Source organism: Brachyhypopomus gauderio, chromosome 20 (assembly GCF_052324685.1).
Source record: "Brachyhypopomus gauderio isolate BG-103 chromosome 20, BGAUD_0.2, whole genome shotgun sequence".
Classification (NCBI taxonomy): domain Eukaryota; kingdom Metazoa; phylum Chordata; class Actinopteri; order Gymnotiformes; family Hypopomidae; genus Brachyhypopomus; species Brachyhypopomus gauderio.
The window spans coordinates 7,825,076-7,837,575 of record NC_135230.1 but is presented as its reverse complement, the minus strand read 5'-3'; the positions used below and the strand labels follow the sequence as shown (position 1 = coordinate 7,837,575).

The 12,500-nt window shown below is 48.6% G+C and overlaps 1 protein-coding gene across 6 annotated transcripts in view; it reads right to left on the bottom strand.

Moving 5' to 3' along the window:
* The window catches only part of sh3pxd2aa (SH3 and PX domains 2Aa), an 82,787-nt gene that overhangs the window by 16,002 nt on the left and 54,285 nt on the right, over positions 1 to 12,500 (bottom strand). For all 6 annotated transcript variants that reach the window (XM_076982907.1, XM_076982903.1, XM_076982908.1 and 3 more), the window contains 2 exons: positions 9,707 to 9,835; positions 1,093 to 1,206 (listed from right to left, as the gene is read on the bottom strand). In XM_076982907.1, coding sequence (XP_076839022.1) covers positions 1,093 to 1,206; positions 9,707 to 9,835 — 243 coding nt within the window. The remainder of the gene's footprint in view (positions 1 to 1,092; positions 1,207 to 9,706; positions 9,836 to 12,500) is intronic.

The window sequence follows — 12,500 nt, the reverse complement described above, 5'->3', positions numbered from 1 at the left end:
CAGTGCCACAGTGAGTGTTTCAGGGTTCTTCAGCAGCAACTGCAAATGTCAAAATAGTAAAACGCAACCACACCATGAGCGTGTGTGCGTGCGCGTGTGTGTGTGTGTGTGTGTGTGTGTGTGTGTGTGTGTGTGTGTGTGTGTGTGTGTTCATGTGTGTTTTGCAAGACTCCCCTATAGGGTCAGATAACCCTCAGTAAAGCTCATTCTGTCTGTTCCTATGACTGAATGCAGAAAGACAGAAATAATGTGGCTCTTGAGAGAGTTGTGTATTTGTGTGTGTATCTATGTGCATGTATTTTTGATTGTGTGTGTGCCACACAGCTACACACCACGTCACATAATTACATGTGTGTGTATGTGTGTGTGTGTGTGTGTGTGTGTGTGTGTGTGTGTGTGTGTGTGTGTGTGTGTGTGTATTATCTGCATCCATTCTGCCTCCAGTCTAATAAAGATTAGCGTTAGCTAGTGGTTCTCCATCATACACCACAAATCACATTAGCCACTTCTTCCATTCCCTGGAGCTCATCGCATTCAGAGACACTCTTTAACATGCCTTCAACCATGATACCCTGAAATAGAGCAAGGGGTGGCTCAAAGAAACATGACCACGATGAAATCCTGCCTCCCAAGAGAGAGCGACTGGACATTTGGCTCATGGATGACCCAAGAGGGTTTTGTCTAAAAAAAAATCTATTCTCCACTCAAGTTCAGGGGGTGGAATTTATTGTTTGTGTGTTGGCCAGAAATCAGTTTCTATCACGTTCATGGGTGTGTGAAGATAAGGGATGAATGTGTGTGCCAGTGTGTGTGTGTGTGTGTGTGTGTGTGTGTGTATCTCTCCTGGGGCCTGCTGAATGCCAATGGTGGGTTTGTACAGCCTCTGTTATGTGTTCAGCAGGCCAGAGTTGTTGAGTGTGATGTGGAGCTGCTTTTCCTCAACTCTGGCAACACTGGGAAAGGAGGAACACAGAGACGGGTGTCCCGCAACTCCCCCGCAGGGTACAACTGGATGAAGGCAGGACAGAGGGTAGCCAAGGCTTTATGAGCGATGGTTACCAAACTGTGTGTGTGTGTGTGTGTGTGTCTTACCCTCTCCCGATCTAGACGTGCCCAGGTCTAAATCGTCTCTGGTGCCTGTCTGAGCGTCCAGATATGTGGCTGGAACCCAACCCTGTTCTTCCACTGTACTGACGAACCACCAGCCTACACACACACACACACACACACACACACACACACACACACACACACATACACGCGCGGGGAGAGAGAGGGGGAGAAAACGTATATAAGCAATTTTTCCCAATGCCATGGTCCATAAAAACTGGTCAATCTGCAAATGATAATTAAAGGTCTGGGTTGAAAGAATGATTTTCCACAGCTAATGCATGGAACAGAAGACCAGCCAACCCATGGCAGACACAGAGTACGCCGTCCTGACAACGGACCATTTTACAGTGTGTGAGATTCCAGTGTGTTTGCATTACACTGTGCACCAGGCAAACCTAAGCTATACGAACAGGTTGTGCGCATGTCGGCACCCGTACAGCGCACAAACAACATCTTCCACCCTCTACATCAGCCCCCCCCCCCGCTCCACCAGGTGTTTAAGGCATGAGGGCGGGGCTCTACGTAGAGATGGTTCTGTCCGTCAAGAACATCAAGGGGGCGGAGCTGACTAAACAAGCAGCTGCAATTTTTATCAGGTCACTGATTAAAATTCTTCAACACTTCATCAGGAACACACTTGGAAAGCTGACATAACTCCACCAAAACAGGAGGAAAGGTGTGTGTGTGTGTGTGTGTGTGTGTGTGTGTGTGTGCGCGCGCGCATCCAGGTGTGGGAAATCGTACTTGTGTGTCAACATGCAATAGGCAGATTGTTGCCAGGGCTACAACAGTGACACTGCCTCGGTAACTGGCTGGTAGTGAACCATGATCATCAACGACCGCATAACTGCAGCTGTGTCACCTGATTATATGTTTATGTACACACGGTGTCAGGTCGTTAAGCGTACTAATGTAGCCCATGTAACCAGTGTTCAGTCCAAACAGTGAAGTCAGCCTATAGCTGTCACTGCTGCAAGTGGTCAGAGCAGACTAAAGTCACACACACATGCAAAATTCAAATGAACTCGATCACCACGCCACATACAAACGCTGACAGTCGGAAAGTTCTGGAAACCCCACTGACACGGAAACTCCAGCTGTATCCAACATTCCGACTGGAAAAAAAAATTTCCTTTTATAGCTGGGTAAAGCTTGGTGTGTAATTATGAGTTTAGCAAAGTTATTCCAACTTCTTGCAGTGTTTTATGCATGGCGTATGCATTATCTGGGATGTGTTTGGTTGAAAACATCTCTGTGGGGGTCTGGAAAATGTAGGTTGGGGTTTTACGTTATATTCCAACTCACCAGTGGACAAAAAGCATTTAGAAAATATCAACACTACGTCAGCATGGCATCCACCTTCAAGTTTGAGATCATTGAATCTACAGACGATCTGGTTACAGATATGAAATATGTAATATAAGTTTACAGTCCGTGTGTTAATGAGGATTCTGTACTCCCAGAGACCACCCAGAACATCAGAGAGAGAGAGAGAGAGAGAGAGAGAGAGAGAGAGAATATACACATAACTGTTCATATAAAAATCATCTTAATTCACAAGACTCAGCTTTTGCAGAAGCACAAGTGACCAATTGAAACCTATGCCACCCTGATAGTGTGTGTGTGTGTGTGTGTGTGTGTGTGTGTGTGTGTGTGTGTGTGTGTGTGTGTGTGTGTGTGTGTGAAGACAGTCCCCACTGCCCCCTACTCCATTTAAATGAGATACAGTGTACCTGTCTACTCCCTCTATGACTAGCACAGAGGGTCAATTCAGATCAAAATGCAGTGGGCACTGTTCTCCGCGCGGCTATCTCAATGGCACCATTCACCGTGCTGGGCAGCGGCGGGCAGCCTTCTGAGGGTCACCGGCAGCCCTTGCGCAGAACCTTGCGCGGCAGTTACTAGGAGACGGTCTGTAGGGCCCGCTCCGAGGCCTGACCGCGCCGGTCCAGCTCTCTGGCAGCGAATTTCCGCCGTGCTAATGTGAAAAACTCAAAAAGATAGTGCTAGCAGCAGGCGGAATGTGTTGAATTACGCTAACCGGCTCCAGCCCCGTTGCTTAAGAGGCTAACGTGATATGCGCAAGAGCTCCGAGCATGACCTGAGATGACAGGAAAAAGAGTAGATTACAGTTGGGGAGAGAGACGGAGAGAGAGAGAGAGAGAGAGAGAGAGAGAATTTTTTATTCCTGTCAGAATTTGTGGCTAGCTCTGGAGCTAAAAACCATGTGTTGCCGTAAAGCTAACAGTTGGCCGAAAAGAAAAAACCTTGAAAGATATTCAAGGTGAAGCTACAGGGTTAAAGAAGGCAAAGCTAAGCAGTGTGCGGTCAGCTGAGGGGGTCCAGACACCGTTAACACACGTCTGTCTGCAGCGCTCATCTGAAGCTGACGCTTTTAGACAGTAGCTCTAAATGAAGATACCAAAAATCCTCTAGAGAGACAAAAAAAAAGCAGATTACAATCGCCACAGGTCAAGAACACACAGGCTTAGCTGTCAAAGTCGTTTCGCTTGAAAAATTTGAAAAGGTCCAAACGACATTTTTGCAGGGATGGAGCTTAACTTCAGGTGCAAAACAGGCCAATAAATCTGGACATGATGGTGTGCCTCTGAAAAAGATTCCCTTGGCGAGCTGCGCATGGTAACCATACGGCTGTACATCACACACGCCCTGCGAAAATAGGTCAGAGGCTCGTGTGTGCGTGCACGTGTGGATTTAAAATGTTTATAGCAGATGACCATATATATGCTAGGCCCCGACATGCAGACGTTTCCTCAGACAAACACCACTGAGTAATGCGGCTCGTCGCGCCTACATCTGCCGTCCGTTGGCTCAGATTGAGCTGGTAAACACAGGCACACACACAGATGGAAAACAGCACTGGGGCAGATTTTATGTACCCATCAACAGTGGCTGAAAAGTGACACCAGGAAGCAGCGATCTATTGGTTAAGATTCAAGGGCAACAAGTTTTAAATGCCACAATAGACCAGAACAATATTCAGCAAAGCTGGTATTTATCTTTAGCCTCATCCATCCATCTCCCAGAACAGCAAATAAACCACTTTTGGGCTGACTCACTGTCTGCCTGTTCCTGCTGGGTGTGTCCTGTGGATGGACACACACTGCAGAGGTGGGTTTCACGCTAAGGCTTAGGGCAAACATAGTGCTATCCTTCATTACTTCAAACAGCTCAGACTTTTGAAAAGTGTAACAGCTGTTCAAAAGCTTCACATCAGCACACAGTACAGTAATGGGTGGCTAGTTGGAAGCACATTGAAGGCCATCTGAAAAGACACACACACACACAGACACAGACACACACACACACACACACACACACACACACACACACACACACACACACACACAGACAGACAGACAGACACACACACGTTTGCATACACACCAACATTCTCTCACTATGAGAATGTCTTTAGAAGAAAACTTACAAGTGTTTGTTTCCTGTTTGCAATTAATCTTTAAACAGTCCACAGGTGCAGAGAACTATTTCATTTTACAAAACCTGCTTGCATTTTTCTGCTTAATGGAAAAAAAATGCAATTCTTATGGACAGAACCAAGCTAGCCAAAAACACAACAGTAATAGTATCAGGCATGCACAATAGGAGACTGGTACTAGGAGAGGAGAGAGACAGAGACATAAGAGAGCTAGAGACAGAACGAGAGAGAGACGGGGGGGGGGGGGGGGGGTGCTAGGGGAGTGACACAGAGTGTGCAGATATTTGGATAGACTTCAAAGTGATATTCTCCCCCATATAAAATACAAGGGGGGGGGAGCACTCACTTTCTGATTCCACAGCAGGAAAAGGACGTTGCTATACACACACACGCAAAGAGTATGAATATATGGATATACAGTATAGCTAGCAAAGAACCCATACATAAATTATTCAGTGTGTGCAGTGGTCAGCTGCATGATGCTGTTCCAAAACTGGCACTCAAGTCATGATACGCACTGTGACCACATGCGTTAATGTAAGCTTTCAAAACACAGTGGACTGATTGACTGCAACAGGGAGATCAAATCCAGCTTCACTGCCTAGCAGGCACGGCAGCCTAGCAGGCACGGCAGCCTAGCCATCGACAAGTTTCTGTGGGAAATTATTTTTGTCAGGATACGCTAAGTGCCAAGCCAAGACCTCACTTAGCAACAAGATTTGTATTCCAATCTTTAGAAGCTATGACATCAATGTCCTCTACAGCTTGTCTTATATCAGTCTAAGACCAATAATTCATTGCATAATAAGCCACAACTCTTTTGAGAGACCCATTACGACCAAAGGCTGCTGAATCGCTCTGGCTGCGAAACGATTCATTCTTGTAACTGTCAGCTCCCACACATGAAAATATCATGGGCACACAGACCACAGATCAGACACATCAAAGCTTTTTTCTTCATGAAAGCAAAGACCAGTGGAGTTTCTGGAGTGCCACTCAGTATTAGTGCAGTACGTTCCCTTACGTACCACCATTCAATCTCTCATACAAGGCACCCATGTTTGTGAGCTCTATATAAGGGTGATGGTACTCATTGCTTTTTTTTTTTTGCGCTGATCTGGGGTCAGTTTTAGCGCTTCTCTCAGTCAGGAGATGGAAGGCCGAAGCCAGATCGGCTAATCCCACAGCAGTGTGAAGCTGCTTCATTTGAGGGTATATGGCTCCAGCTGTTACTGACCTTCCCCTGTAAGGTGATATCAAAGAGAAAGAGGCAAGGAGGGGGCCCATGTTGACTAAACATTATGCACCATAGGACTCTTATTCTATAAAACCAAAAAAAACCAAAAAAAGAAAAAAAAAAAGAGTAGGCCAGGATACACAACATTCATGAACGTACTCGGAGGTACGCTGTATTTACAGTATGTACATCTATTGGTAAAGCATGCAAGGAGACCCACCAACAGTGAAGTTTGAAATTGTAAAAGTACACGCCATAATTTTATGAGCCGCATAAATCAATCTGCCCAGGCTGTGTTTCCGTCATGGACCAGAGGACCAACACATGCTGACAATTTGCTATGCCAATCAACTGTGGCAGCCAATCAAACCAAAGCAGCAGCATCATGGGGCGGGAAGTGGGTCATGTGACTTCCCCTTCACTGCACTCGCCATTTGTATAACAATAAAAAAAACACAGGTCTCTGGGATTCCACCTCCTTGGGCCTAGATTTAGACTGGTTCCCGCTGTCGCAGTCATCCAGATCTCCAGCAGGCCTAGGGCCAAGGCAAACACAGTCCAACCGGGATCAGGAGCAACTCGTGTGGGAGTTGTGGGCCGGGGGTGGCGTGGGTTCAAAATGACTGGACCCGGGAGAGAGCAAGTGGGGGAAGGGCGTGGACCTCGGGATACTGGACGTGAACGTTTGCGTTCACAGTAATGCACTGTTGAGACAAGGTAGTGGTCCAGTTGGTTCAAAGGCAGATAAAGTATCTGAAAATAGAACGCTTGAAACAAGGACGCCGCTCCACTGGAGAACCCAGAGACCGGCTGATTTACACTTTATCCCCCAAACTCTCTGTATATTATTTTATACTAAATATAGATCGTTTGGTTTAGTGTAAAATAATAGGTGAAGCCCAAAATAATATCTACATAAACCTTCTTGAAGACCACACCTTAACATGAGGTTGGACAATGTGTGCACAATCACAAAGCAGCCTTTGACATTAACTAAAAATAGTTCAGTAGTTTCAGTCTGGTTACAACAGCAGACAAAATGCCACTGAAGTATCGCAAAGCCCACAGGCATACCTGTCCGGTTTCAGCCTTGTTTTCTGCGGTTCAGAACGCACCCTTGCTTGGATATTTTCTGTAAGCAAGCCAGCTGTGCTGGTTTGGGGGTGGGGGTTGGGGTTGGTGTTGGTGCCATGACCCCTCCAGCTGCTGTTAGCCTGCTAGTGAAGAAGAGGACTTCTCATACCAACCACTTCCTGCAATGGCAATTCCACAGGCCTATCAGCCTTTCTGCAGCTGCAAACCAACCAATCAAAGAGCGGACATGCAATTATCTCCATCCCGCATAGACGGAAATTAACGTATTTATGACGGGGTCACTGGTACCGATGATCGACTGATATGGGTCAGGGGACGCACATTTGAGCGCACGCGGTCACAGACATTCGCTTCACCTTTCACACACAGCTGAAGATGCCAAGGGGGATTCTGGGACGGCGTGCCGGGCCGGTATGCTGAACTGGCTGCTTCCACATGACAGCTGAAACTCTGGAGTGCATCTTTCCATCCGTGTCTTACTGCAAAGCCTCTTTTATTTATTATTATTCTTCTTTTTTTGGTTCGTTTCTACTTGACTGTAGTGCTGCAGACCTCAGAACTCCAGATGGACAGCCGTGAGCCGTGCCAGGCCCGTCTCTCCTCCGACACGTTGACGGCTTTACCGAGGTCCAACTGCAGATTTGCGTCGGAGCAGCTGGAGCCTAACAGGAACCAAGAGGGGCCGAGGGGCGACAACAGAGGGACGAGGTTTCCTGAGAACCGGTGGTGATGCCGATGGGGGAGGGGCGGCCGAGGCCCTCAGGGCGCAAGGGTTCTTGGAGATTTATCCTCAAAATGTCCCGCGACGAGCCTGTTTGAGCGCACGCAGCGGAGTAAATCAGAAAACGGCGGTTGAGCGTGGTATTTTTGGTGCTCCGGCTCGGCGGGGGTGGAGGGGCGAGGGGTGGGGTGGGGTGGGGTGGGGGGGGGTGTGGGCTTTGTAACCGCAGGCTCGGCAGAAACGCGCACTCTTACGGGAGGAGCGAAGTGTGCGAGGGCTACAGCAGGGACTCGGCTCGTAAATTAGCTATTGAAAAGTTCAATTACACTACCACATTTGTGAGAGCGAAGTGCCAGGGTGAACTGTCGGAGAGAAAGCTGAGCAGTGGCAATAAATGGATAAAGAAGCGATACAGGTCTGGGGTTGTTAAAGGAGCGCACATAATTGTTTGGCTTGGCAAAACGTCTTCAAATGACGTCATTCACGCACTCGATTTGACTGCAGCCCACCTCCAGTAGACACTTGGTTCTCTTGATCACAATATAGAAAAAAGACAAGCCCAAAGAGCACAATACGTGTTTCTTCACTGGCAGATTTTCTTGATTAGCTTGCAGTCTTGGTGGACATTACCTTCAACAGCTAGTCACGTTACTCGAAAATCTTTATTTGGACCAGCTACGCCATGGTCACATCCAAATGTGCACTGATTTTTGTCTTTTTTGGCACTATCATAACCTCGTTGGGTACAAGCATGTGTCTGGATATCCGTTGGGGCAAAAATGTAGTAATGTGCCTGAGGTATTTACCGAAAGCTCCCAGCCAAGTCGTGCAGATACAAAGTGTGACAAAACGCATTAGACACATCTCAAAATGTCGAACATCTCAACATCAAAAGAGCTTCCATTAATGTGGATTTAGAAGTACCTCTCGGAATTAAGCCCTCACAGACATTTATACTCCAATTTCATCAGACATGTAGCACATGGAAAAGAACTGAAAAAATGTGGTCATAGGTCAAAGGTTTTCCCCGAGTTTTATTTCCTCATAAAAAACAATGTGCTTACTGTACTGAGTCAGAAAAGAAGAAACAAAGACAAATGCTTTCAAATGTGTCTAATGGTAAAAACACACCCTACCGTAGGAGGCTAGCTCCTAGCCGTGCTGGCTTTAGTGCAAAACACTTAGAAAACATCAGTGCTGAGAGTGTCTGATAAGCTCAATGCACTCGACACACTTGCACATTAGAAGACATTAGCTGAACTGCCTACATTAAACTCCGAAATTAAAAGCTAGTTTGAAAACATGACAGTCACTGGGAAAGGGGGGGGGGGGGGGGGGGGGGGGGTGACTGACTGAGTTCTTTTGGCATCTGCATCATATCCAAAATGCTGATTAGGCAAAATCTGTCCAACTCTCTCCATCTCTTTCTCTCTCTCTCCCCCTCACCCTCTCTCCCTCTCTCTCTCTCTCTCTCTCTCTCTCTGTGTTGTCAATCTCAAGCTTTGCATTGCTCAAGAAGTGCAACCTTGGCCCAGCTCTGCAGCCCAGAGGGGGGGAGGGGGGGGGCAGTTATCGTGCCTGTCTAGAAGACATTCCTAATGGGAAAGACAACAGTCTGGCCCCCGGCCCAGCGTTCCAGGGGGTGGGGGTGGGGGTGGAGACGTGGAGGCAGGCTGACTGACCAACTGACGGGCTGACCGGTCTACCAACACCTCCAAGAGCCAAGAGTACAATTCAGGGGGGGGGACATGGGAGCAACGGAGGAGGGGGAATGTGAGAAAGGGATTCCTGAGGACAAAGAGTGAAGAAAAGCACTGAAAGACCCGATATCAGACTCTTACTAACTCCAGACTCTTACTAACCCCAGCAATCAACTTGAGTGACTTCGAATCTGCAAACCTGATTTCATCAGCACAGAATGTATGAACTTCGAGCAAGTTCGCACAACTCCGTGACTCCCATCCTGACTACCAGCGCTGTGTGTGTGTGCAACCCGGCACACGCGACAGCACAAAAGCGACTAGCTGAGGCGCGTGAACACGTTCGTCCCGCGTCCCTGTGTGCGTGCGTCCAGACTCACCGCTCTCGCTCTTCTCGATCACGTCCACGGTCTCGCCGGCCCGCAGGCTGATCTCCGAGTTCTCCTGCCGCTCGTAGCTGGCCACAGCCACGTACTGCTCCAGCACCATGGGCTCCCCGCCGTCCAGGCCTGCCGGGGTGGGGAAGAAACAGGCCGTCAGCCACCTTCCCGCCGGGCCCCGCCGGCCTCCGTACGCCGCCATCCGCCCCCGCGCCTCCGCCCGCAAGCCTAGCGCAGCCGTAGCCCCTGCTGACGGTGCACGCTCTGCAGAGGAAGGCCATAGAGACGCAGCTCGGCCACCCCCCCCCGCTCCGACCGCACCACCCACACGCCCACCCACCCGAGCCGGGAGGCCGGAGGCTGGTGCTGCGCGTCACAAGGGCGAGAGGTTGGAGAGAACGCTCCGGTGCTGGTGCTGGTGGTGGTGGGGGGGGGGGGGGGGGGGGGGGGGGGGGGGACGGAGGGCAGAGGGGGAGGGGGGCGGCTTGGGTCGGTTCTCCCTCAAGGGGGAGTCTGCAGAGGAGGTCCACCTCGACGCTGGAGCTCCATAGCGCGGTGAACTCGGCCGACAGCAGTAGAGTGGGAGGAATGGAGGTAAGGGAGGAAAAAGAAAGAGAGAGACGGGGAGAGAGAGAAAGAGAGAGAGAGAGCTGCTAACAGTCAGAGATTTGACTGTAGAGTGGAAGGCTAGAGGAGTTTTTCTTCTGGAAAATAAACAGACGAAAGGGAGCAGGCCTCCCTCTCTCTCTCTCTCGCTCTCTCTCTCTCCCTCACTCCCCCTCTCTCCTCCCATTCAAGGGGTTAGGCAGCCGTTGGAGGGAATTAAGGGGGGGAATGAAAAACGCCAATCGGAGCAGTCTACTCTCCACGCCTTAAATAGAAACATATGGGTGTACTCTGGGGTGGAGAGAGGGAGAGAGAGAGAGAGAGTGTGTGTTTATGTGAAACACGAGAAGAAAGCATTTCAACTGGAGTTGCACTTTTCCTCCTTTGTTTGTGTGTTACTTTCTCCTCTTTGTTTCTTTCACTCTCTCGCTCTCTGAAGAATGATATCACTTGGTTTCATCGCTGCCGCGGCTGATGTGCTGTTGTGAAAGGCAACACAACCGTGCAACCGGTTTTATTTACAAATAATTTATTTTCCAAAAGTCAATTAGAAAACGACAGTAAGCATGGTAATACATAGTTAATGTACTGAGCAACTCTCTCTCTTTCACTCATCCACTCACTCGTTCCCTCCATCTGTGTCTCTCAGTGTGTTTTGGGGGGAGGGGGGGGTGGGGGGGGGGGGGGGGCCCTAACCGGGACACGTGTTCTGCGCGTTCCAATGGAAACTGATCCCAGATCAGCCATGTACAGGCCTCTACAGACTGAACGGAAAGCATGCACAACATGTGGCAGACACTCAGACACTACACCAAGATACCATGCTCTGAAGGCCATGCTAATAGCTAGCATTCCAGCAAAACAAATGGCCCGGGAGTGTTATCAGCTACAGAGGGAGAAAACAGAAAAAAACTGAGGGGAAAAATCATCGGAACTTTATCGTTACTTTTGTTTCATGACGTAGGGAACACACATATGACATAATAAATATTAAACATAACTATGTATATGACGTTTTAGCTAGGTAGACCTTTTCCATGAAGTACATATGGTGGTGAAGCTCTGGTTTGGTTGATCAAAGGGCCCTACAGAGACTACGGAAAAGCCCATGTGTGGTCATCACTAAGTCCAAGAGCTTCGGTCAGGATTAGTGGAAAAATGTTTCCGTACATGATGTTTATCACTCAGATAGAGGGGGATGACATAGAGGCGTTCTGAATTTTCTCTTAAACAACTGTGAGGGACAGAATGACCCAATTAGCGTGGCTTTCCCGTTTGCAGTGTTGCGTTAACTTCTATCTATGTTTCCCAACTCCTCAACAGAGGCTCCAGAGAGTTGCCTTGAGCAGTTCGGGGGGGGGAGAGAAAGTTGACATTTAGTGGTGTTTGAACAGTATGTTTCTCTGCCCTTGGTCCAAACATTTCGCTTCCTTTCTCGGAGATCGGGAAGTCAGAAGACGACGACGGCAGAGCAGGAATTGTACACAGCCAAGCGAGTTCTGGCCAAGAGCTTCCAAGAACTTCCACAGTCCAAAGCGTCCAGCTACTGTTTCTCAACATGCTCGCGCTATTTGCACGAGCTCATCGTGAAAATGGAAACTCAACAACAACAAAACAAAACAAAAAAAACGCAAAAAAAAATTATCTAAGGCAAAAGCGAAATAGCGTTCAACTAACGTTTCTTTTGAGCTCTGTGGGTTACCGTGATTGTGCAAGTAACACGGAGAAAATGCTCCCCAGATGGATCCAGCCTTCGTGCTGCCGGGGTGGCTGTTTATTACGGAAGGATGAGCGCATTAGAGAAATGTTGGCTCGGTAGCCCCCCATCTTATGATTCGTCATCATCCTCACAGATGCAGGTGGGGAGTGAGCTCAGAGATACGTCTGCCATGCGTTAGGTGCGACCCCGTTCGTGAGGGCGATCTCGGGACAGGATTTTAGTGACGCTCGGCTATTCCGAGGCTATTTTGAACCCGCGGTCTTACCACTCTATACTTCCAGAAGGTTCACCTCCAACTAGTCTGTAAAGATCTGGAATGAGAATCTGCAACAGGTTCGGGCAGAAATGGGACTGCGTGCGTGAACGTATTTAGAAAGCTGTTCTCAGGCCTGTTAATAAGCAAGCGATGCACCACAGAATGTGAAACATGAAAGAAAGGAAAGAGCACAGGCATGCGCTTCTGTGCAC